Raw genomic sequence first — 26373 nt, forward strand, 5'->3', positions numbered from 1 at the left:
ATACTCACATTCTAAAGTAGTTAAAATAGTTAATGTCATTGATCACAAGGAAGGGACTTGAAAGCATAATAGCTACGTATAAAATAACAAAAATATAAATTCACTTTATGTGAAAACATAATTATTCATTTACCTTTTAAAAATCATTAAAAAATAATAAAATAAATAAAAAATCAGAAGCAAAATTAAATAGAAATTTAAAAACAATGACCAAAATTAATGACATATACAGGATTATTTAAACATACAGAAATGTATTAAATATCAGCATTACATAGTGGATAAAGAAAAATCAGAAGAAAACAAAGAATCAACAAATATGTGTGAAATACATATAATCTCACTAGTAAGCAAAGTGGTGAAAATTAAAATATTAATGAGACACCATGTACTTAACAAAAAAGATTATATTTCAGTTATTCACAGAAGACAGATTACTCAGTTAATGGTGTTGGATAAATGCCCTAGCCATATGGGGAAATGTAAGATTGGACCTTTACCTCAAGCCTTATGCCAAAATGAATCATTAAATATACGATCGAAAAAACACTGGAAGAAAATTTAGATGACGATTTCTATAAACTTGGCTTTAAAAAAGCATTTTGAAGCATAATAGCAAAGCCAGAAACCATAAAGAAAAAGACAGATAAATCTGAGTATACAAGAATCTACACCTCTTCAGCAAAAAAAAAAAAAAAAAAAAAACAGTATAAACAAAGTAAAAAGACGGGTAATAGGCACTTTCAACTTCAGCTATGAAAAGCTCAATTCAATCACATCTACTGTGCCACTGAGAGCACAAGTAAAATTGCATTTTTTTTTTTAAATCTATTTGGAAGCATCCGACTTCCAAAACAAGCAGGACTTGCAGGCTCTATATCCCAGAAAGAATGTAAAAGCCCTGAGACAAGGTTCCATTCTCACTCTCTTCCCCTCACAGTATTTGCTGATTCATAAGCCTGAGAGACCCAGAAACCAAGCAGCGAGCAGTAGCTGCAGATTAGAGGCATTAGGCAAAGTCTATCACAGTCTTGGGGGTTAAGAAGACAAAACTGGAGTTCATGGCCTGCCAAGTAAGCCAGGCCTGTCAAACATGCCACATTTTCTGTAGCAAGCCCAAAGGGCTAGCCCGGGGAGTGGGGCAAGCCAGAAATAGACCAGACCTCACAAAGACCGCAACCCAGCCTGCTTTCATCCGCCCACTCTGTCTGCCAGAAGCAAATTAAATCCTCTCTGGAGGAAGATAACACCATTTAAAGCTACTTCAATTTTTCACATACAGCCTCTACCATTAAAAAAAAAAAAAAGAAATTACCAAACATATCAGGAGAAAAAGAAACCAGAAAAAATATCTCCAGGACATACTGATATTGGCGTGATCAGTCTTTACACTAACTGTGATTATATACATAAGAGAGAATAATGACAAATGGGAAGTTTTAGCAGAGAACTAGAATCTATTTTTTAAAAAGCATCAATTTAAAATCAAGTTAAAATTTTGGAAATAAAATATAGAATAACTGAAACTAAGAATTTAAAAATGAGTTAAGGTGTGCTTTGGGGGGGCTCAGTTAGCATCTGCCTTCGGCTCAGGTCATGACCTCATCTGGGTCCTGGGATCAAGCCCCACAGCATGGAGCTCCCGGCTCAGCGGGAGTTTGCTCCTACCTCTCCCTCTGCTCCTCCCCACAGCTAATGCTCACACTCACTCTTTCTCTCTCTCAAATAAATAAATCTTTTAAAATAAACAAACAAATAAATAAAAAGGAGTTAAGAAGCAGATTAGGATACACCGAACTGGAAGATGAGTGAACCAAAAATGCCCAGATAGGAAAAAAAGGATGGAAAGATAAGAAAAAAACACATAAGAGTCCCATGGAGCACGGTGGAAAAGGTATAACGTACGTGATGCTGGTGTCACATGCTGGGAAGGAAAAAAGAATGAGACAAAACAATATTTGACAAGACAACAGCAGAGAATGTCCCTGAACTGACAAGACATCAAGCCATAAATTCAAGAAGTTCTACAAACTCTGAAGAAGGTTTAAAAAATAAATACAAACTGGAAAAAGAATGTGGAACATATGCTAGACAAAGAATAACTTTGGCGGATTTTAAAAATTCTTAGAACTCAAGAAGAAAACAGACTAATCCAAACAAATGGGTAAAGGATAGATATGAAGAAGATCATGTTATATGAAACTTGTTCCCACCTCACTCATCATCAGAGACACCCATGTCAAAGTCAGGCATATCATTTTTCTTACCATGAGTTAGGAAAGATTAAAAAGAGGGTAATAACTAGCATTGCAAAGTATGAAAGGAAAGGTAAATTTCCTATCTTGCTAATGATATGATGAGCATAAAGAAGTTCCCTCTTTCTAGAGGGCAATTTATTATTATGTATCACATCAGTCAGGATAGGCTACATTGTATGACAGTAACAAGCAATCTCCAAATTCCAATGGCTTGTGACAGATGTCTGCTTGCTCACATGACCCATCCACCGTCGGTGGGCGACATTGTCTTCCCTTTAGGACACGAGTTGACGCAGGAGGCTCTATCAGGGATATTTCCAAGCCTCACTGCGAAGGAAACCCAAACCCCATGGGTCTTAACATTGATGGCCAAAGGTTACACTGATTTGGTCAGAGCAAGGGGAATGAGCGAATGTAATGCTACAGAGAGAGAAGTCTGCTCGTGCTCCAGGGAGAGGCAGAATTTTTCATGAAAATTAAATGACCCACCATGCACATCCAAACTCAAGACCTAACAATGTCAATAAATAAATAAATAAATAAATAAATAAATAAATAAATAAATAAATAGATTATCTCAATTTGTAAAGGTATATGTAAACTGCTGTATTGCTTATAAAGGATAAACGAATTAATCTCGGTGTCCATCAGGAAGTCATAAGCTAAATAAAGGAAAATATACAGAAAACAGAATATATTGCAGTCATTAAAAATAATGATGAGTATTTGCTGACATGGAAAGATGTCCTCAATAAGCTGCCAAGGAAAAAAGCAGATTATATGTACCATATTATATTAAATGACTGTGAAGTCATACCTAAAACATTTCATTATCTCTACATCAGAGATTTTCATCTTTGGCATTTTGCCTTTCTGTATTACCTAGATATCTTACAATATGAATGCGTGACTTTAATCTTTCAAAGACCAACAAACCCATTTCAATACTTTTAATAATTCATGTGCAATGTCACAAGGATCCAGCAAAACAGGCAATTTCATAGGACTGCTGGTGGAAGGAAAAATCAGTAGTCTTCCTAGATAGCAAGATGCCTTTAAGAGGCCCATACTCTTAAAACAGATAATCTACCTCCTAAAACTTGATCCAAAAAGAAATGTTCCGAGCACCAATACAAGATATACCAAGACATCTATTCATGAGAGCATTAGTATAAATAACGAAAATCTACAAACAATGAAAATGCTCAACAAATGATTAAACAGTGATGTATGTAGGAATAGGTTTTAAAAATCAAGATTCTGAAGTACTTTTAACAGAAATGAGCTCAGAAGATGCTTCTAAGTGACAAAAGCAGAATCCAAGACTGTATTTATAGGACAAACCTTAGAGATAGATAAAAAGACGGACAGATCATGTCAAACTTTAACTTCATTATCTCCTCCTATCAGCGGTATTCATTTATATCTTCTTCATACTTGGCTCTTTCTTGCTTTGTTTTTGTTTTCATTTTCCACACCTAAATATTTATATTGGAAGCAGAAAAAAAAATCCAACAAATATTACTGCCATATGTCAGAGTAAAGGAGTAAGGATCAGAGGGCGGTGTGATCATTCACAGGGAAAGCCAAACTCTATCCAGAAGGATTGTCACAAATCACTAAAATCAGAAACATTACACCACAATGAAAACTTCAGGCTTCCAACTTCATTGCACCTTGAAATTCAGCAAGCAAAATGTTCTCCCAACCTCTTAGCACATAACTGCTGCTGAGAACCAGGAAACACGTGAATAAGCTCCCCGGTAAACGTAAATGTAATTGTAAAAGACCCACATTTGCACTAGAAAGAGCTTTCCCCATTTGAATCTGTTCTGACGTTAGGAGACCAACAGCAATTTCTTAAATTACACATTAAGATGATGCACAAAAAATTTAGCATGAAAACTGAGGATAACCACTCTGCTGGCCTAAATGTTGTTAGAAACCGTATAGAGAGAAGAAAGCAGCAAGCACGCACGCGTGTGCACTGAGTTACAGGGACCCCCACCCCACCCCTAGGCATGGATGCATGCGCAGTGTTACAGGGACCCCCACTCCACCCCCCAGGCACAGATGCACGTGCACTGAGTTACAGGGACCCCCCCACTCCACCCCTAGGCACGGATGCACGCACACTGAGTTACAGAGACCGCATGCACACTGTATTTTCACAGTGCATCAGATGTATATGCTGACTTGCAGACCAACTAAAAAGCTCCTGGCTGTGGGACCAACACCACCCTTTCTTTCTCTTTCATATATAGGGCTGCATTATTTCTTGCTGTCACAACTGGAAGAAATACTACCTGGTACTAGGTGTAGCTGATGGAGAAACTCTCAAGACCCTCATTAATGCAGAATTCGCAGTCTTCACAGAGTGGTGTGGCCATCTGTTCCTTCCTTGGAGGCAGAGCTCCAGGGCTTGTACTTCTCCAGGCTTCCAGTCTCCTGAAGAGGGCCTGGCGTGGAAAAGCCTCAGGTGAAGATCTGGGGTTGGGTGGACGATTGATGGCTCAATCAATGGAGGATCGATCCAGGTGAGGAAGGAGAGAAGGGGCCATGGCAGTGAAGCCGAGGTGCAGCCCTCCACTCACCCCAGAACCATGGCTCTGCTTTATATATGTCCCACTTGGTGCCCCCAGCCCCAGGTGGAAGCCTATCAAACACCAGAGTCCCGGACCTCTTCATGGGAGGGCACCTAGCACACCTTCTGGCAGCGAGCTTCTGGGCAGCCAGGCCATAGAGGCTGACAGAGGAAACCACAAGCACCCCAGAAGTGCTTTCCAGTTCTCAGGTTTCTCTTGGGGTCTCTCTTCCCAAGAGTGAAGCCTGGCGCTCCACAGACTCTCATCATCCCATTTGTAAGCTTCCTACATCAAAGGGAAATATCCACCCAGACTTGAAGTCTGACCTAAACAGCTAAAGTTTAAGGACAGAGATGAGCAGCCCAAATACAGACTTGTCAACCAAGGACCACATTTGGGGACCCTGGCTCTCAACCCACTATGTATCCATAGAATACCTGATCTAGTTACAGGACTGTTAAAAGGCACTAAAATCCAGTTAAGTATGATGTACCAGCCATGCTCACCACAAGCAGTCCTGAAGGGTGTCTGGCCCCCGACACTGTGGCCGCCCCATCCACTGGAAGGAGCACCCCAGGACATTATTCAAACTTTCACTTCTGAGTGGAACTGGGTCTTTATCTTTTTTTTTTTTTTAATAATAAATTTATTTTTTATTGGTGTTCAATTTGCCAACATACAGAATAACACCCTGGGTCTTTATCCTGCCTCTAACTCTCACTGCCCAAGGCTGGCCTTCTCTCATCAAGTGATCTCCCCGGTCCCTCTGACCTCTCCTGCTAGCTCCCCTCTTCATTCTGCTCTTAGCCTTCTGGCTTCCTGGCGGTTCCAGAACATTCCAGGAGTTCCCACCCCACAGCCCATGGTTCTTGCCACTGCATCTGGACTGCTCCTCCTCTAGACAACAGCACAGCAAGACTTTCACTTCTTTCATGCTTTTATTCAAAGGTTCTCTCCTCAGCCTGGAGGGCAAGTTTCAGATCAGCCCCACACTATGCACTCACACCTTGCTTGCTACCATTTCTCCTCAGCATCCATCGCATGCTAGGGGTTTTATGCCTTTTACTTAATTGTCTTGTTTATTGTTTCTCTCCCCCAAACGTATATGAGCTCCATTCAAGTAGGGATTTCACTCTGTTCAGCTCTCCGGTCCCTAGAACACTGCCCACTGCAAGGTACACCTGTTCAATAAATATTTGCTAAATCAATGAACCCATTAAAATGAAAAGAAGGTAACTTCAAAACTCAAGAACCAAAATCACGAAGCATATTTCATGCAAATAGTGTCTGTAGTATTTTTTAAAGAAAGAACTGCAGCCCAGTGTTCGCTTGAAGTGTTATTAGTTAATAAATATGTTATGATTTTGAAATCAAAACCAAATGCAGTTTACTTGATAGAATGCACATCACAAAGTCTTGCCAGGCATGAAATGGGTCATCTCTGGCTCCTCGTTGGCTTCACTATCAATTAAATTTCCAAGAGCATGTGGTGGCCGCCTCCAGACGTCCTCCTTAGCACCGGATAAAGCTGGAGCGAACATCACAAAAGGCAAACTCTGTGAAATTTGAGTGGATGCGTCATGCCTCTTGCAGCTCATCTCCTCATATTACATTTTTAAAAGCACAACTTGTCCTATTATGAGTATTTTCCAAGGGGAAAATGAAGTATAACGTTCAGAGTCGAACAACAAATACTCCAACGAAGAGTCTAAGATGTGTTTACAGTGCTGACGGCTGCAGCTACAGGCTTTTCTCAATTTGTGGAATAGGAGCATCTCGCAGGAGCTGCTAAACACAATTTTCCAATGAAGCAGTGTAAATTTCAAAAACACCTGACAAAACATTTGGTGAGGAAGAGGCAGAAGAGAGCAACCAGGCATGCCAAATACTATAGATTCTTCTATGACCTCAGGAATTTCTCTGCACATAAAGACACCCACGCTCACAACTCAAAACAATTTTGCTACCTTTATTCTCTATTTCAGTGAGCATCAACTGGGGAGTGATTTTGTTCCCTGAGGGTCATGTGTCAATGTCTGGAGACATTTTTGGTTGTCACAACTGGGGGGGATGGGTGCTACTGGCATCTAGTGGGCTGAGGCCAGGGATGCCACTCAGCATCCTATAGGGCACAGGACAATCCCCACAACAAAGTATTACCTGGCCCCAACTGTCAGTAATGCCAAGGTAGAGAAGCCTCAACATAATAAAGGCCATTTGTGAAAAGCCCACAGGGAACTTCCTCATCAAGGGGGAAAAATGGAAAGCTTTCCTCTAAGGTCAGGAATGAGACAAGGATGTCCACTCTTACCATTTCTACTCAACGCCGTACTGGAAGTACTAGCAAGAGCAATCAGACAAGAAAAAGAAATAAAATGCATCCAAATCAGAAAGAAGTAAGATTATCTCTGCAGATAACATAATCCTATACATAGAAAGCCCTAAAAACTCCACAGAAAACTGTTAGAACTAATAAATGAGTTGGGAAAGCTGCCGGATACAAAATCAACATGCAAAAAATGAGTCACATTTCTCTACCCCAATCAAGATCTATCTGAAAAGGAAATCAAGAAAACAATCCCATTTATGATAGCATCGAAAAGAGTAAAACGCACAGGAATAAATTTAACCAAGGACATGAAAGATCCATATGTTTAAAACTATAAAACACTGATGAAAGAAATGGAAGAAACTACAAATAAATAGGTATCTTGTGTTCATGGATTAATATTGTTAAAATAGTCAACTACCCAAAGCAATATACAGATTTGGTGCTATCCCTATTAAAATTCCAAAGACATTTTTAACAGAAATAGAAAAAAGAGTTCTAAAATTTGTTTGGAACCTTAAAAGACCCCAAATAGCAGAAGCAATCTTGAGAAAGAAGACGATGCTGAAGGCATCACACTCCCTGATTTCAAATATTACAAAGTTATCGTAATGAAGACGGGATAGTATCAGCACAAAAGCAGAGACACTCAGATCAACAGAACAGAACCTAGAAAAAAAATTCAAGTATGGAAAGTCAAGTGATTTTTTTTTTAAAGGATTTTATTCATTTATTCATGAGAGACACAAAGAGAGAGAGGGGCAGAGGCACAGGCAGAGGAAGAAGCAGGCTCCATGCAGGGAGCCCGATGTGAGACTAGATCCCGTATCCCAGGATCACGCCCTGAGCCAAAGGCAGACACTCAAAGTCTGAGCCACCCAGGCATCTCAGTCAACTGATTTTTGACAAGGGCACCCTGAACATACATACTGGGGAAAAGACCATCTCTTCAGTAAATGAAATTGGAGAAACTGGATATCCACATGCAAAGGATGACATTGGATCCTTATCTTACACCATCCACAAAAATCAACAGAGTGGACTAAAAACTGAAATGTGTGACCTGAAACTGTGGCTTTAAATATTTCAAAATCCAGGTATCTAGCTGACAGCCAGACACAGCTTCCCAATTTTATCCAATAGGAATGTATAAACCACCTACTACGTGCACCAAACTCTGCCAGACTGAAGAGGACAGAAACTGAACGATGTTGATGCTCTCTCCTTCCTGGAGCTTAGAGAGTCTAGTGAGGAAGCACTGGCCAAGCAATATCAAACAAAGCCAAAAGAAAAGAGTTTTATAAACAAGTTGCAAACTGTGCCAAGAATCCAGAGAGAAGCCACCTGGAGAGGAGGAGGTGCTGGAGAAAGATCCCAGCGAGGGTAACATCTGAGACTGCCCTGAGGTAGGGAGAAGAGTAGAGTATGGGTCCAGGGACAATAAGGATCTACGTCAGGGCGTGGAGCTGGCACAGCACATGGGGGGGGGGGGGGGAGGTAACAAGTCACCTGGCTCAGTCACCTCGGCTCAGTCACCTCGCTGACACAAAGGGAAGCAGTAGAAAATCAGGAATTTGGAGCATTCTTGTAGGAAGACCTGAAGGAAGAGCTTCCGAAGATGTTGCCACTGTACTAAAAGCCACATGTACAAACATAAATCCAGAGGTGTCAGCAGAACAGAGTGGAAAGTGGCAAGATGCGGGGGAGGAGGGGGAACTGGAGAGGAAGTATGGCGTCTATTTCAGGGGGACGTCACAAAGCCCCAAATTAGAGCAGCAGTGTGATCCCAAAGAAGAGTGGGAGGCCATCACAGGCCGGTCCAGTATGTAGAAGTGACTAGATGCAGGAGATGGAGGAGGATGGGCCTACTCCAGGACTGCAGTTATGGGCAAGTAGCCGCGTGGAGACAACCAGGGCCGGCTACGGAATCTGCAGCCCCCTTGCAGAATGAAAATGCTGGGCCCTCGTTCAAAAATCATTTAAGAAATTTCCAGACAGCCACAGCAAAGCGTTACACCAAACAGGGCGCCTTTTAAAGCACGAGGCCCTGGGTACTGCACAGGTGGCACACCCACGGGGCCCGCCCTGGAGGCAGCAGCAACAATGCCAAATGGTGGAGGGCGGTGATGAGCTGTGCTTCAAACACGTAAAGCAGGAGATGCTGGGAGAAGGCTGGCACAAGAAATCCTGCAGATGATCTGAATGCAAGTGCGACTCCTGGGAGAGCTGTCCGGGGCTGAGGGCTGGCAGCAGAACGGGCCTCGGGGGCTCTACAGCAGGCAACGTTCCTCAGGGCACGTGAGTCAGGGCTCTCAGGAGGGATGGAGAGACGACCAGCAGGAGATACAGACACACAGATGTATCTTAAGGAACCGGTCGGACAAGCCTGAGAGCTGGCAGGCTGCAAACTCAGGCAGGAGCTCATGCTAGTCTTGAGGCAAAATTCTCCTGCTCCAGGAAACTTCAGTTTTTGTTCCTAAGGCCTTCGACTGATTGGACTAGGCCCACCCACATTAGGGATGGGGAATCTCCTTAAAAGTCTCCATAGCTGCCAGGGCACAAGAAACCCATGGGGTGCAAGGAGGTGATGACCCCAACTGTGTAGCACTTCACCAGGCCTCAAAGGGTTAGGAGTCCCGAGGTCAGGCCACTGTCAGGATGCAGCCAACTGCTGACAGCAGGGACACTTGGCTGACGGGAGAGGAAGCGGCTGGAACCCAGCCCAGCTGTGCGCCAACCTGCGCCTGGCACAGGCCTGCCAGCTCTCACCTTCCTCCCGGAAGGGATGTCATTTTCCATCGCTGACAACCGTGCCCAAAATGCTGGAGAGGGCGGGGCAGTCCTGCCAAGGCCAGGGGCAGTTTCAGCAGATGGGCTGGAAGAAAAAAATAACTGGAGAGGATGAGGCGGGGCCTTTCACAACATCTGACAACAGAGCCAGAGGGAGAGCCGCAAAGCCAGAAGGGTGGAGTCCTGAGTGAGCAGGGGCGGAACAGACCCCACGGCCACAGCCGGGCCTTGGGCACCGGCCACAGACCCGCCCGCCCCATATGCCTTTGGCTGGGGCCGCATAGGACGGCAGGGGCCTGTCAGGGCCAACCCGCCGCCAGTGGGTCTGGGGCTTGTTTGGTTGGAATTTTATCCCCTTTGTTTATGAGGAGGGTTCCAAATGTGATGCAACAAGAAGGAAAAGAATTAGCAGAGAGGACAAGATGGGAGAGGCCATGCCCACAGCAATGGATAGGGGCCCGGGACTTAGGGGGCGGGTCCAAACCCACCCGGGGCAGGGCCTCGTGTTCAGAGGGGAGGGCTCTGCTGGGGGCGGGGCCTCGCCCTCGGGGGCGGGGCCTCATGCTCAGGTGGGAGGGGCCTCATCCTCGGGGGCGGGGCCTGGAGCGGGGGGGGGGGGCTCGTCATCGGGGGCGGGGCCTCGTGCTCAGAGGGGACGGGTGGACGCTGCACAGCAGTGTGCTCGTCACCTTTACTGAGCGCTTCTCCTGACCCCTGTCCCAAGACAGGTCAAGGGCAAAATCAGCCTGGCCAGCCTCCCAGCTATTCCTGAGTCAGGAGCAGGAAAGGGGGGCCGAGTGTGGGGGGACAAGCCTGAGGAAAGCTACCTCCCTCTCCTCTTCAAAGCACAGAGCCAGGATGCACCTGAGCAGAAGAGAAAGCCTCTCAGGCTGAACTGGAACACTGACCAGAAGATGTACGTGCCACCCATCAGTGGTTCTCAAAAGTGAGCGTCAGAACCCCCTGCGGGGTTCGGGGAACACAGAGGGCCGACCCCAGCCCGGAATTTCAGATTCAAGAAGTCTGGAGTGAGTCCCCAGGTGCCGCTGACCACACTTGGAGGACCTCAGTGGCAGGTCAGCAAGACCGAGGAGGGATGACCAAGAGGTGAGTTTGGCTTGATGCACAGTGCGAAACGGGTCATGTGTGGGGCTTGGCTCACTTGTGTGAAAACCTTAACTCCGAAGGATGCCTGGGTGGCTCAGTGGTTGAGCATCTGCCATCCGCTCAGGTCATGATCCCGTGTCCTGGCTGTGTGTTTCTCATGAATAAATAAATACAATCTTTAAAAAAAAATGTAATTCCTATCATACATTGGAACTTATAGGAAACTTAAGGTAAGACATTTGAAGGTAGAACGGGCACATGTCACTCGGTCTATGGGTGCGGCACTTCCCGTGGTGAAGTGAATGTTGAATACTAAGATGTTATTCATCCACTCGTGAGACAGACAGAGAGAGGCAGAGACAGGCAGAGGGAGAAGCAGGCTCCGTGCAGGAAGCCTAATGCGGGACTCGATCCCGGAACCCTGGGATCACGCCCTGAGCCAAAGGCAGATGCTCAACCACTGAGCCACCCAGGGGTTGAGTGTCCCTGAATGTTCTTTATTGAGTAAAAGGTCAACATATGTGGTCATAAAGTGGCAAGGATCTAGTTCTTCTTTCCTAAAACTTTTATAAATAATGTAAATGGTTAAAGTAGATGAGTGGTTGCCGAGGGCTGGAGGGGCCGGTTGGATAGGGGTGTCACAGCTGGATGGCACAAGGTTTCTCTCCGAGGTGATGCCTGCATACATCTGGGAATGTCCCCAAAACCACAGAATTGTCCACTGTAAGTAGGAGAACTGTGTGGTATGTGAATTATGTATCAATGCAGCTGTTGTTAAAACACTCTTTTCTTCACTTTTTCCTTCAAATTACTTCCTTTTATTTTGCATTTTGGGGATTCCCCATCACTTAGAACTTTAAGGGCTTAAATTAGCTTTGCTTTCTTTTTAAAAAAATGTTTTCTATTCCTGGACATTCTATGATGACTTAATTATCTAATTTTACTCATGTAAACATTTTTTTTAAGTCCTAGATTAACAGAATTCTATCCTTTCGGAGATGGAGATCATCTACAGGTGAACCATCCAACTCGCCAGGTGGACAACCCTAGGGTTTTTGAGTGGATGCCATACATGTGTGGTTCCATTCACATATTAGAGAAATAAACTATACAGCTCTCCTGCAAGGGGAAACATTTTAAATGCATTTTTAAAAATCTCTTCAGCATTTGATGTATTAGGAAGTGGGGCCTTTTGGGTGTGATTAGGTCATGAGGGTAGAGTCCTGTGATGAAATGGGTGCCTGATAAGAGAGCCCTTCCCCCTTCCCCCATGTGAGGGCAGTAAGAAACCACCTGCTCAGAGCCCGGGCAGCCAGGGAGCAGGACCCACCGGGCACCCCTCCCACAGCACCTGATGTCGGACTCCAGCACCGGGAGGGAGCGATAAATGCTGCTGTGAGCCACGCAGTCTGCAAATTTCTGTCACAGCCACCCAAATGGAATAAAACCCGATTTACAGCAAACATTCAGGAATGAGGCACTCCTCTGAAAAATGAGCTTTTTTCCTTTTTACAAAAATTTTTTTCTTAAGCACACGTTACTGATAAGGAAACAGCCTCTATGTATTAGCTAAAACTCCTATGTCAGAAGCAAGCCATTTGCAAATTGGCAGTAAATGTAAACCGCCAGATGCAAACAAATGAGTTTTTAGTTATTTTCAAAGGGCTCCTCCACTGAATTAACATTAGGAAACCTCTACAAATAAGTCAATAGCCCCTTAAGTATTGGGGGACCAGGTAAACTTATTAGTAGAATCACTATGAGACACCGCTTGTAACAAATGAAATGTTTTGTTTTGTTTTTTTAATAATTCGATACACTTGTACCTCATTCTAAAACCAATGGAAAAAATAAAAATAAAAAATAAAAATAAAACCAATGGATTTAGGGGCGCCTGGGTGGCTCAGTGGTTGAGCGTCTGCCTTCGGCTCAGGGCGTGATCTCCAGTCCTGGGATCGAGTCCCACAGGCTCCCTGTGAGGACCCTGCTTCTCCCTCTGCCTGTGTCTCTGCCTCTCTCTGTGTGTCTCCCATGAGTAAATAAATAAAATCTTTCAAAAAAAAAAAAAACTGAAAAGAAAACCAATGGATTTAGATCTGTTTACACCAAAGAAAAATTTTGAACTCACCACAAAGTTCATGGTGCATTTTAAGTAACTGAATTTTTCAAAGAAATGTATTTATCCTACTTTTCACATATGGCAATGGAGATCCAACCCTCCTCTCCAGGACCCTCCGCCTCTCCAGGGCCCTTCCTGATCAGGGGTTCCCTTGCCTCCCAAAAGTACCCTCAAGAAGATACTCCTGTCCCGTGTCCCACCTGGGTGACAGCTCTCTGGCATAATTAAAAAAAAAAAAAAAAGTCTTGGGGCTCCTGGTTGGCTCCATTAGTAGAGCATGCAACTCTTGATCTGGGGCCATGAGTTCAAGCCCCACACTGGGCAAAGAGCTATTTAAAAACAAAACAGTCTAAGCAACTAAATTTAGGCAAATGCTTCCCTCCCAGTGATAATCCTCCCCCACTCCAAAATATAAATTAACACCACAGCTTTCCTCCAAAGTAAGAATTCCAGATACTGCTAAAGGAGGAAATCTGTAGTCCAGCAGGTCTTTTAGCTTCTCTTCATTTAGTCCGTGGCCCCAACACATGAGTGCCTTCTTCACAGGTAGGGTGACCAACCAACTCAACCTGCCAGGGGCACAGGGCTGTCCCAGGATGCAAGGCTTTCAGTGCCACCGTGGGAAAATCCTGGGCAGAACGAAGTCAGCTGATAACCCTATAGGGCCGTCACGAGCCTGCTCAAAGCAGCCTTCCCACCCATCACGGTGCACGGAGGCCAAGCCAGGAGACCTCAGAGGTGGCCTGGACCAGCCCAGCCTTCAACAAAGGAGAATATGCTAGTGTCAAGATGCACCAGAGTTGCTCCTACCCCTGCTCCTAGGTCCCTTCCCACTGTGGATGGAACAGGTCCCCCAAAGATCTGGACCTCCCAAAGCATGACCGTCATGAGGAGATGCCTCTCCCAGTACCAAAAGGCCTCCACAGTGCAGCATCCTGGCTTCAGAGCCTCCTCAACTAAGTTCAGGGTAGCCTGGCACTGCTCTAGATGGAATTCATCCCCTGGAGCCCCGTCCATTATCTAACATGGAAGAAAAAAGGCCTAACTCACTGTATGGGCAACCCTGGCCCAGGAACGAGTCACTGCTGCTGCGTTTAGCACATGACTAGTGTTCCTTGTGTTTCCATTTATTATGATTTTGTGATTTTTTTAAGTGGGTTCCATGCCCAGTGTATGGAAGCCACACAGACTGACCCTCCTGACAGGAGTGGGCAGGGCCAGGCCCCCTTTTGGAAGGCCCAGCTCAACAAGGTCACGGAAAAGTGGAAATGTAAGGAAACTCTGGGAACCCACTACAGCGGTTTGCTTACAGAACATTGCAACAGCGTCTGTGGAAGTCCCACAATGGACCAGGGCTAGGGCTCCAGGGCTCTCTCCACTAACTCGTACTCAAGGAAAATGATGAAGAAAGCAACAGGCTTGTCATGATGCCCAGCACATGCGCATATTTCCCCTCTTTGAAATAACCTACTTCCCCACTGTTCCTGAGTCTGGATCTTTCCCTTTCTCCTCCAAACCCCGGACTATTCCAACTCCACTTCCTGCGGTGGTGTCTCAGACTCCACCCCACCCAGGTTCAAGGTGCTCCCAAGATGCACAGAGATGTGACTCCAGCCCCCCTCCTCCCTCCCATCTACCCCTCCACCTTGCTTCATTTGCACCCATGGCACCAAGTGCCAATTTCGTGCAGTATAAGCACTCAACAGGAGCTCTACCTTCAACAAATTCATGTGCTTCCACCTTTTCCCTTGCTTAAAATTGTTGAAACACAAGTACTGGAAACCATCTTGTGATTAACTCACCATAGACACAATAGTTCCATTTACTGAGTGCCTATGATGCGGCCCCCTGTATATATAAGCTACAATGTATTCTCCCTAGAGTCGCTAGGAAATATTGTTATCCTCATAATGAGCATTCCCCTTTTATAGATGGGGATCTAGAGGAAACTCAGGATCAAAAGATCATGCAACTGGTCCAGGATCATGTAGCCAACCTGAGCCTACCATCTTTAGCCACCAAACTCGCTTCCTGCTCTAAAAAAGGTCCTAGAGCTCTTCAAATAAGCATACATGCTAATCACCTCAAGAACTGTGTAAGGTGCAGATTCTGGTCCAGGAGGTCTAGGGATGGGCCCGGGATCCTGTATCTGGGCAAAGCTCTCAGGTGATGCCAGTGCATGGTAGCAATGGTTCAAACACCTAATATTCCCAATGAGTGCCATTCCCACATAGTAACCAGGCCTGATCCTGCTTTAGTTTCTAAAAGTTGATCTATTCATGTTGGTTAGGCTACCGATAAAAGGTAATTCATGCCTTCATTAATTTTCCAATTTTTTTATGGTGGCAAAATAGGTAAAATATTTCCATCTTAACCATTTTTAAGAGTTGCCTTCCTTTGTTATTATACTCATGATTTTTAAATAGCAACAGACCTACAGAAAGCTACCTGCTTCAGCTTTCAACCCCAATGTCAACATCTTACATAATTACAGGGCCAGAGCTCCACCATGAAATGGGCATTGTTCCAATCCAGAGCCTGTTCAGGTGTACAGTGGGGGAAGTGGTCCTCTTTCATTTCAATCCAAGTGTAGACCACCACAGTCTAGACACAGGGCTGGCCATCACCACAGGCCCCCTCCTGCTGCCCCATTAGAGGGGTACCCACTCCTCTCCCTGAAACCCAACCCAGGCAACCTATAACCTGTTCTCCATTGCTACAACTGCATTATTACAAGAATGTTACACCAATGGAATCATACAGCATCTAATCCTTTGAGATGGACTTTTTTCACTTGGCCTAATTCCCCCATCTTCCTTTATATATAAACCAACTTCATGCACCTTCCTTGTCTCAGAAAATGGGCCACAGGAAACTTATTTAACAGCCTGTGCTAGGCAGTTCCCATAAGCACGACTCCTGCCTCTTCACCAGCCTCATCTCCACACCTCCTGCCCATGCCTCTCTCGGCTGGAATGGCCCTTGATCGGCTGATGTCGTATCTAATCCAAGAGTCACTTAAATCCCAGAAACAGAAGCCAGAGAGAAATGCTTGACTCCATATCCCATCACTTGCCGACTTTGTGTTGAATTTATTCAGAGCTGACATAAATATGTCTTGGGAAGCATACATCTGTTTTTGTTACTTTGAAATTGCTCTCAATCCCACAACTCCAATCCAATTTTGCCACCGAGCCAACTGTCACTTGGGATTTCACATGTACCCTAATTTCCTATCTCTGACTTGGTAGAAATAAGTAAAATTCACCTTCAACTGTCTTTCAAATTTAAGAACACTACTTGAAAATAGTCTCTTTTATGTATACTCACACTGAATGACACCAAGGATTCTTAACATCCTACTTCATCTTAAAATCTGACCTCATAAGAACACATAGGTACACACATGCACACACTCACAAGCACACACACATACCATAATGATACCATCATTCCCATTCCCATTTTTTAGCCTGTCTAAAAAATTACTTCCCAACTGTCTTAAATAAAACATATTTTCTTTGTTCACATATTTTAACAACTTCACTACAACGTTCTTATTTTTAATTAAAAGGAGTTACATATTATTTTATGTGTGGAACTGTTTGACTTAATATGGAGAACTGTTTTTCTTAATATGACTTAATAGACTATCACATGGTTATAATTTAGAATTACTGGGATGCCTGGGTGGCTCAGCAGTTGGGCATCTGCCTTCGGCCCAGGGAGTGATCCCAGGGTCCAGGATCGAGTCCCGCATCGGGCTCCCTACAGAGAGCCTGCTTCTCCCTCTGCCTGTGTCTCTGCCTCTCCCTCTCTCTGTGCCTCTCATAAATAAATAAATAAAATATTAAAAAAAAATTTAGAATTACTGGCCCAATAATAGGCTGTGAAGCCAGTCTCAAGAAATTTCAAAGAAGTTATCATAGAGGCCATAATCTCTGAATAAGGTTTTAAAAGTCTGTTTAATAAAGCTTAAAAAAAGGGATCCCTGGGTGGCACAGCGGTTTGGCGCCTGCCTTTGGCCCAGGGCGCGATCCTGGAGACCCGGGATCAAATCCCACGTCAGGCTCCCGGTGCATGGAGCCTGCTTCTCCCTCTGCCTGTGTCTCTGCCTCTCTCTCTCTCTCTCTGTGACTATCATAAATAAATAAAAACTTAAAAAAAAAAGCTTAAAAAAATATTTTTAAATGTTAAATATAATTCGAAATAACTTCTAGATCAAAAAAAAAAAAAAAGAAAGAAAGAAAAGAAACGCTACTGTGAATTAGAACAGAACGAGAAGTTTTGCCCAACTTGTGGGCAAAGCAAAACTTATACTTCAAGAGAAAATTATAGACAGAATAAACCTGAAGGTAGAAAATAATTTTTTAAAAAGCAGAAACAGGTGGGCACCTGGGTGGTTCAGTGGTTGAGTATCTGCCTTTGGCTCAGGTCATGATCCTGGGGTCCTGGGATCAAGTTCCACATCAAGCTGCCCACAGGGAGCCTGCTTCTCCTTTTGCCTTTATCTCTGCTTCTCTCTGTCTCTCATGAATTAAAAAAAAAAAAAAAAGGTAGAAACTGATGAAATAGTGTAGAAATAGATCCAGAGCAAAAGTTGACTCTCCGAAGGGTTGATTGGATAGATTTTTTTTTAAGGTTTTTTTTTAACATTTTTTTTAATTTTTAATTATTTATGATAATTTTTATTATTTATGATAGTCACAGAGAGAGAGAGAGAGAGAGGCAGAGACACAGGCAGAGGGAGAAGCAGGCTCCATGCACCGGGAGCCCGATGTGGGATCCGATCCTGGGTCTCCAGGATCGCGCCCTGGGCCAAAGGCCCGCGCCAAACCACTGCGCCACCCAGGGATCCCAGATTTTTTTTATATATATCTGTCACAAAAGAGAAACAGTACAAACTCAAAAATACAGAAAAACATGATATAAGACAGTTATAACAAACATTTTGAGAACTCTACAAAACTTCAGACTACTGACATTTAAAACTTAGAAAAAAAAATAGGACACTTCTTTGAAAAAATAGACGTTACCATAATGGACAGAGGAAGAAGAGAAAATCCGAATTACCCTACAACCATTAAAGAGTTACTGACCTAAAGATCTGATAGGATGACTTGGATTTTGTAATTTACAATTAGTTAAATAGTACTTAGAGCATTTCCTATGTCATAGCCACATGTGCCAGAAGTTGTCATGCAAAATCACTTTGAGTTAATTTGCCAATTATATAGATACAAATGTCAGATGAAAAAATGATATTCTAAGAGTTCATATACCCTGTTATTATTTTAGATTTCTGTAACACCTCTCTCTCAGTCTTCCTTTATAAGATGGAAAAGAAATCAGGTGTTCAAAATCACCCAGCCACCGCCTCATTGCTCATGTACATCCGGGAGGAGGCAAGGGTAGAAAGCTCAAAAGCCCCTTGGAGAAACCCACAAGGGTTCAAAGGAGCAGCAAGAGCAGCTTCAGGGTCATTCTAGAACCTGGCTCTCCTGATGTACTAGATGCCCTCGCCTCTGAGCCTCACTGTATTCAACTACAAAAAGGTGGAGACAAATAACCTCTAAAATCCCTTCCAGCTCTAAAATCCCATGACAGTGGGAGCGCCCGGGTGACTCCGATGGCTGGGCATGCGACTCTTGGTTTTGGCCCAGGTCCTGATCTCAGCATCCTGAGATGAGCCCTGAGTCAGGCCCCGCACTCAGCAGGGAGTCTGCTTTCTGCTTGAGGCTTCTCTGTCTCCTGCTCCCTCTGCGCCTCTTCTCCATGCTCTCTCTCTCTCTCTCTCCCTAAAAATAAGAAATCTTTAAAATCCCATGACAGGGGTCTTTCTAAATTTCTGAAATCGTCATCCACACAAACACAAAGAGCGGCATTAAAAACCACCGTTTCTGTGAAAATTACAACAGGCCTTTGGAAATGGATGGCTTCCTGATGCTGGATGGTTAGGATGTGGGGACTCTTACTACCCTCTACTTGGGTACCCATCTGAAATGTTCCTTCGTAAAACTAAATTTAAAATAAACAAATATATTGGTGAATAATATCCTTTACAAACAGAAGCATGTTTGCCCTTAAGAGGGAATATCGGGGCTTGGCCTTGTGATTTCCTCAGCAGAAGTGACCTGGAACCTTGTGCCCTCTGCTTGTTCTCTCCTTGAAACCCTTTATCCTGCCCCCGAGAGTAAGACAAGGCCAGCCTGCTGGAGGATGAGAAACCACATGGGGCAAAGTCACCCCAGACAAGACCTTCCTGATCCTGCCATCTGCAGCTGACTCCAGCTGAACGCAAGGCCAGCCAAGATCAGCTGAGCGGGCCATCCTGAGCAAAATGTTTACTGTCCTACACACCCTTGAGATTTCAGTTACTTGTTATTTGGCATAGTTGTGGCCACAAAGAACTGACACACCTGTATCAGCAACACCTGGGGGGGCACCTGAACCTTCAGCTCAGGTCCTGATCCCTGGGTCCTGGGATCGAGCCCTGCTTTGGTCTCCCTGCCAGGGAAACTGCTTCTCCCTCTCCCTCTGCCCCACCTTCCCGCTTGTGCTCACGCTCACTCTCTCTCTCTCAAATAAAATCTTTTAAAAAACACACACACAGGATACTCTTAATGATACTATAATGATGGATACGTGTCCCTACACATCTGTCCAAACTCACAGAATGTACAACACCAAGAGTAAACCCTAATGTAAACCATGGACTTCGGTGGGTAATGTGTCCGCGTAATTCATGAGTTGTAACAAACGCACAACTCTGCTTGCAGGTACTTGTGATGGGAGAGCCTGAGCGTGTGTTGGGGGCAGGAGATAAAGGAGAAATCTCTGTACCTTCCCCTCAATTTGGCTATGAATCTAAAACTATTCTTAAAAAATTAAGTTCTTAAAAAAAACAAAGACACAAAAAAACACACGGGCCTCTACTGCTGCTGGGCCCAGAGCAAAGCCCTCATCCCCGCCCCCCCCCCCCCACTGGCACCGTCCGTGGGGAGGAAGCAGCAGACACCTGCCAGCCTGCCTGCCGCATGCCCACTTCAGTCCACTGCTTCTCTGCTCCTGCCCCCTTGGGCTCCAGCCTAATCTGCTCATTCTCCCTTCCTCACCCCCCACACATCAGAAATAACACATTAACACACATCCCCAAACAGCAAAGCCAGGCTCTCTCTCCACAGGCCCCCCAGCCCCCCACCCAACTGGATGACCCTCAAATTGATCAGAAATAGCCCCATTCTAAGCACAAGTACTGAGCCCTGGTAAAGGCAGAGGGCTGGGTGTGAATGCCAAACAACCTGATTCTCATTTGGGGGAAAAGGTGGTTCCAAAGTTTATAAATCCCCCTGTGGCATTCAGAAAACAAAAACACAAATCAAACACAAATTTTTTTCTCGTGTGTGTGTGTCAAGATAAAGGTCCTGGTCACTGCTGCGAATCTATAAAACACTGCGGCCCTCAAGAGTGAAGGGAGATAGCCCCACACGCTGGGTGTGTGGTGTGGGCTTTGTGGACCTAGAGAGCAAATGAGGGGAGGGGCCTTTGGAGATCCCCTAGAATTCAAATGTGCACGAGAAGAATGTCATCAAGAAAGGAAGGCAATATTTTAAATTTGGCATAATTGGGCCTAATTTGGTTCAAGAGCTGTCTGACATTCGAACTGCCTTTCTACAACGATGAAAGCAGCACAAAGCCATCCTTGTGGTGTCAGTGCCGTCTCCAGAGCTGTCACAGCCATAAAGGTGAATCTCAAGAGATAAGAGGAATAGAATTAAGAAGAAGAATTATGGCAGCCTTCACTGTCACCAAGTCGGAGCGAACGAAACAACCATAAATCTAAATGACAGCAAGAGCACATTTTGAATGTTACTGGAGAATTATTTGACAAATATTTACATGTTGCATATTAAATTATGCAATCCTTTTAGAGCAATAAATATTTTAGAAGAAAATTGTATGCTGAGCCACATCCAAGATACTACACATCTCAGGAGCCAGAAAGAACACATTTTCTTAAAACAAGACACATCTGATCCTTAGTTACCCAAACCGAATGAAACATCTGTCAGCTCCAGCAGAACTGCCTTCTTAACTGACCAGAGATCATTACCTCAACAAATGTACCCAGAATTCCCTTCAAAGCCTTTAAAGACAGTTTTCTTTGAGGGAGGAAGCTGGCTGTGGGCAGCTTGTGAGCTACACGTTCTGTTGTTCGAGCAAGTACCCCTCTACTCCACCAAACTTTTCTCTAGGGCTTTCTGTGAGGTTTTTACGGTCACTAATTGTGATTAAGCTTATAGATCAGGACCAAAGGTCTCATGCCTCAGGGACTTTGCACTTTCTACTCCCTCTACCAGGAATGTTTTCCCCCACATCATCTTCTCTACATCTTAGTCAAATGTCAACGGCTCTCTCAGATGACCACTCCTCATTCCCTGAACCCCTGGATAGTGCTTACCTGGCTCCAGGTGCTGCTGGCTAGACTGGGGTAGGACAAAAGCCCTCCCTGAGAAGGTGCGCCTGAGGCAAGAACCTGAAGGCTGCGAGTGAGCCAGTCATGTGACCATCTGCAGAGGCACACCTCAGCCCCAAGGCTGAACATCGTCACACTGAACAAAACCAGTTCCCTTCTCAAATTCCTGTTTCTTAGGTCCTCTGGGCTGGCCTCTTACATCAGGCATGGGTTGGCCTATCCAGCTTTGGCTCCCATATTGCCCCCTCTCTGGACCACAGCACAACCAACCATACTGCGCCCCCACCCCACGACCACCCTCTTGGCTCAGTCAACAGAGCAGAACTTCCTCCTCTCCAGAGCCCCCCAAGTCTTTCCTCACTAGGCTCCGAGGACTGTCAGAGCTGCTTGCACCTGCTCCACATCTCTCTAGGCTGCCTTCTGGGCTCTAAGTACTGGGTAGTCTTTCCCTCTAAGCAGCAGGTACTATTACTCTGAGTTCTCTCCTCAAATAAAAGGTTGACTCTCAAAGGCAAGGACTGTCGGATTTCTCTTCCAGGCTCCTACAGTACCTAGCCATTGCCTTGCACACAGTATGTCTGCAAGAAATCCTTCTGCAGTGACTTGCTACCCCATTTGCCATGGGCCATGCGTTTGCCCTTGACAACATTTTATTCACAGTTTCTATAGGAAGACGGAGGCTGTTTGGTCAACAGAATCTAGGAGCCACTGGGAAGAATAGAAGCTCTGGCCTCTGGCACATAAGGCAAGACTTAAAAAATAATAATAATAAGGCAAGACTTGCTCCTGATCAGAAGACACAAGAGCCCACAGGTCTTGCAGTTTTTTGGCCATGTACCATTTCTCCATCATGATTTGGTGGGGAGCAGGGAGGAGGACACTCAACGCGGAGAAACAGAGACTGTACTCAAAGGCAAAAGCAGAGAGAAAAAGAGCTTTGCCTGGCAGAAAAAAGTGCTGGAGGAGGTGTTCTTTGGGGCCCGGAGGCTAGTAAAACAGGACAAGATGGTAAACGAGGGCTGTCCGTGTGCCCCATGCACTAAGGGGGGCTTCTTGTCACCACCCTGGGAGGTACAACTAGGAAACCAAGGCAGAGAGGCTGGATCCTGTTCTGTACAGTTCCACTGCCCTCCTCAGACTATATGCTGACGGAGTGGCTTTCAAAAGTAGCCCAGACCCCCTGGCCATGGTCTGCTTACATCCTTCTCGGATGGCTAGAAAGCAGCTGTCCCCAAACATTTATTTATTTTTTTATTTTGCCCCTAAAAGAAAAACATAATAAAGCTGGGCCCAGTGGAGCCTCAAAGTGGCCCCACCTCTGCCCACCCTAGCCTGCTGGAGACCCCAGGCTGCCCAGGACATGGGACCTACCCTGCCCCCATACACCGTGTTTGATCTTTGTGGGGCTTCCTTAAAAGCAGGCCCTGCCACTTGCTTCAGGCCAGGGAGGTCTACAAACAGGGGTGTGTGAAAACTCACCTAGTAAAGCCAAAGTAGAGCTGCAGAGGCAGCCCCAGCGGCCCACCCACAGCGAGGGCCCCGGGGAGGGGGGTGCAGGCTCTGCCGGCAGCAGGGTTCAGGGGCCTCTGGGCCAGCGGGCCCCACACGGTACACTAGGCACAGTCGCATCCCGCTTTTAGACGCTGTGTCAGGTCAGCCGCCCAAGTGTGACACTGGCAGAAACGGACACTCGGAGCTCCTCCACGACTAAAGCCCAGCCCAAAGCACAGGAACCCAAACCACCCGGCTCCCCCGATAACCCGAAGGTTCGGGCTCACCGATCCCAAGTAAAACCGCGGAATTTTCGCGTCAGCCACGGGCTGGGGAGCAAAAGCACCGCGGCCCGGACAAGCCCGTGCAAGGCCCTGGGGACCCGTGCGAGGCCGAGGCGAGACCCTCGGGGCCGGAGAAGGTGACACGCCGCGGGGCTCCCAGCACGGCTACCCCGCGCGTGGCCGCTGTCATCCTGCGGTCGGTCCCCGCAGGTGTTTGGGAGGTGGTTCTGTGAACCAGGCATTCCGGTCTTCGAAAGCCAACTTTCTCCTTCCCTTTCAAATGCTTCCTGTACCATCCCTGAACCTTGAAATGCCTCCCGGGAGCGCGGGCATCCCTCCGCCCCAGCCTCGCCTGCCCTGCCCGGGGGCGGGGCGGGGGTTCGGCGCCTCCAGCGCCCTCCCGGGCCCGGCCTCCAGGGACCCCCAGGCACTGGCTCGGGGCGACGTCTCTGCAGCCGGCTCTGGCGGGTCACCAGGCGCCGCGGAGTTGGGGGTTGCGGGGGCGGGGGCGGGGGCCGGGGCCGGGGGCCCGGGAGGAAAGTCCCACTCCCGGGGACCCGGAGGAGCCCGGCGCTGTCCGCGCGTGGAGGGGAAAGGGCAAGGGCCGTGTGAGGGGGCGGGGGCGGGGGCGGGGGCGGGGGCCGGCCGCGAGGGCTCCGGACCGGGCGCTTCCCCGGCAGGCGGGGAGGGTAACGGGCCCGGAGACGGGGCCCCCACCCGGATCCGAGCGCGGGCCCCGGGTGGGGCGGGGGGCTGCAAGGACAGGAGGGCTCCGGGGGCGGGAAACCAAGAGGCGGTGAGGGCCCGAGACGCGCGGCGTCTCCCGCGGGCACCGCGACCTCGCGCCGCGCCCCGCGCCCCCCGCGCCCCCCGCGCCCCGCGCCCCGCGCCCCCGCCCGCCCGACCCCGGCCCGGGATGCGCAGGGCCGCCCCGGGCTCCGGCTCCGGGCCGCGGCGGAGTCCCGGCGGGGCCGATCGGCCCGAGGGCGGCGGGGAGGCCGAGGGGCCCCGTGCCCGGCGCGGACGCCACCTTACCCGGCCGTTGCGGTCGGTCTCCTGCACCTCCTCCACGCTCGGCCCCCGCCGCACCAGCGCCCTCAGCAGCCCCACGTCGTTGGCGCAGGCGGCGCGCAGGAGGGTCGCCTCCTCCGGGACGCCCTCTGGGACGCTCTCGGCGCTCGCGGTGCCGTGTTCCTCCTCGCCTCCCAGGGGGTAGAAGGAGTCGTCCGAGGCGATGCTGCGGGTGTCGGGCAGGCACGAGAAGTCCTCGTACTCCTCGTAGTCCGCAGGGTCCTCCCCGGCCTGAGCGTCCCGGGGTGGGGACGGCGTCTGCGGAGACACGCGGCGCGCCCCGCCGCCCTCCGGCCCGGGCCCGGCCAGCAGCACCATCCCGGCGGCCGGGGCGCGGGCCGGGACACCGAGGCCACCGCCCCTCCCTCGGCCCCGCAGCCCCCGAACAGCCGCGCTCCGCGCGCTCCAGCCCGGCGGGAACGAGCGCCGGCAGCCGCGCTCCCCGACCCGAAGTCGCCGGAGGCTGGAGAAAGCCCCCGGGGGTGGGAGGAGCCGCGGGGGCTTTCCGGGCGCGGCGGGCGGGCGGGCGCGGGCGGGGACCGGGCGGGGACGGGGGCGGGGCGGCCGCGCGGGAGGAGCCGCGCCCCGGGTTCCCCGCCCCGCGCCGGGCCCGGCAAAAGTTCGGCGCGGAGCGAGGGCTTCTGGGCGCCGCGGGCCAGCGCACCCGCCGCGGGCTGGGGAGCCGGAGACGCGCGCCGGGGCGCTGGGAGCCCGAGGGCCCGGGCGCCGGGCCGGGGGCGCCGCGAGCTGGGCCGCTGCCCGCGCAGGAGCCCCCGAGCCCCGAGCCCCCGAGCCCCGGCACCGCCCGCAGCGCCAGGCCTCCCGGCCGCGGGGGGATGTTTCTCGGCAGCGGAGCCACCGAGCTCGTTGACTGGGCTCCGGGGCCAACTCCGCTCTGAGCTCAGGACCGGGGAGTCGCCGCGGGCCCGGGGCCCGGAGGACCGGGGAGCTTCCGGAGGGGGCGGCCCGCAGAGCCCGCGCTCGCCCAGAGCCCCAGCCGCCGCTCGCAGTGCGCTCCTGCAAGGGCCACCCCAGGCCCGTGTCCCGGGGGTCGGGGAGGAGCGTTCGGTGAAGACGGAAGGCTCCAGGCCAGAGCTCGCGGGGTTCCCTCCTCCCCTCTCCTGGCCGATGCCCCCGCGCCTGCATCTGCGGAGCCAAGACCCAGAGGCGCGTGAGGCCGCGACCGGGCAGGACCCGGGGCTGGCCGCCAAACGCAGAGCGCGGCCGCAGGGCACGGCCGCGGCCCAGTCCCGCGCCCCGCCGCCGGGGCGGCCTCTCCCGGTGTGTCCGGGGCGGGGGTGAGGTGCGGCGGGGGCCCTGACCTCGGGGAAGGGTGTGTGCGGGGGCCGCACCCTCGTGGGGACGCCGTGCGCCGCGGTGAGCCTGGGTTGGAGAAGTGGCCCCGCTCGGGTCGCGGGGCCGCTGCGGATACCACGAGGGACACGAACACCCACCCCCGTCCTTCCCACCGCTGTTGAGAGCGTGCGTGGGCCAGGCCGTGCAAGGCGCTCGGGACCCGAAGGTGGCCACCACCGGGCGGAGAAATCACTGGGCACTAGCTTGATCCCTGGCCTGGGAGGACAAAGTTCGGTGGGGAACAGTCAAAAATACCTGGGTGGGGGGTGGAGGACGGAGCAGGGTTGACCAGCGAGGCCTAGGGAGACCCTAGTGTGGTGCTGCGGGGGCGATCACCGCCCTGGCAGTCACCGGGGGCCTGGGGTGCGCGGGTGCCGGCTCAGAACCTGCCCTCCGCGGGGCCCAGGGGGGAGGCGGGGGGCACGGCGATTTCTGGTGAAGACACAACCAAGCCTGAGCGTTCCCTGGGCTAGTAGTGAACTCTGGTGCACTGGCTTCCTCCTGCCC

The 26373-nt window shown here is 48.7% G+C and overlaps 1 protein-coding gene and 1 long non-coding RNA gene across 5 annotated transcripts in view; one reads left to right on the top strand and one right to left on the bottom strand.

Moving 5' to 3' along the window:
• Window positions 1–24959, bottom strand: part of ANKRD33B (ankyrin repeat domain 33B) — an 81907-nt gene extending 56948 nt beyond the window's left edge. For all 4 annotated transcript variants that reach the window (XR_012021636.1, XR_012021637.1, XM_072807325.1 and 1 more), the window contains exon 1: window positions 24475–24959. Coding sequence is in view for 2 of the 4 variants with exons in the window: in XM_072807325.1 (XP_072663426.1) it covers window positions 24475–24828 (354 nt within the window). In the remaining 2 variants the exon portion in view is untranslated. The remainder of the gene's footprint in view (window positions 1–24474) is intronic.
• LOC140621907 (uncharacterized) lies at window positions 10598–12214 on the top strand. The gene is made up of 2 exons (XR_012021638.1): window positions 10598–11069; window positions 12036–12214. It is a non-coding gene; the product is annotated as an uncharacterized lncRNA (long non-coding RNA).
• Window positions 24960–26373: the final 1414 nt, after the last annotated feature.

Source organism: Canis lupus, chromosome 31 (genome assembly GCF_048164855.1).
Source record: "Canis lupus baileyi chromosome 31, mCanLup2.hap1, whole genome shotgun sequence".
Classification (NCBI taxonomy): Eukaryota; Metazoa; Chordata; class Mammalia; order Carnivora; family Canidae; genus Canis; species Canis lupus.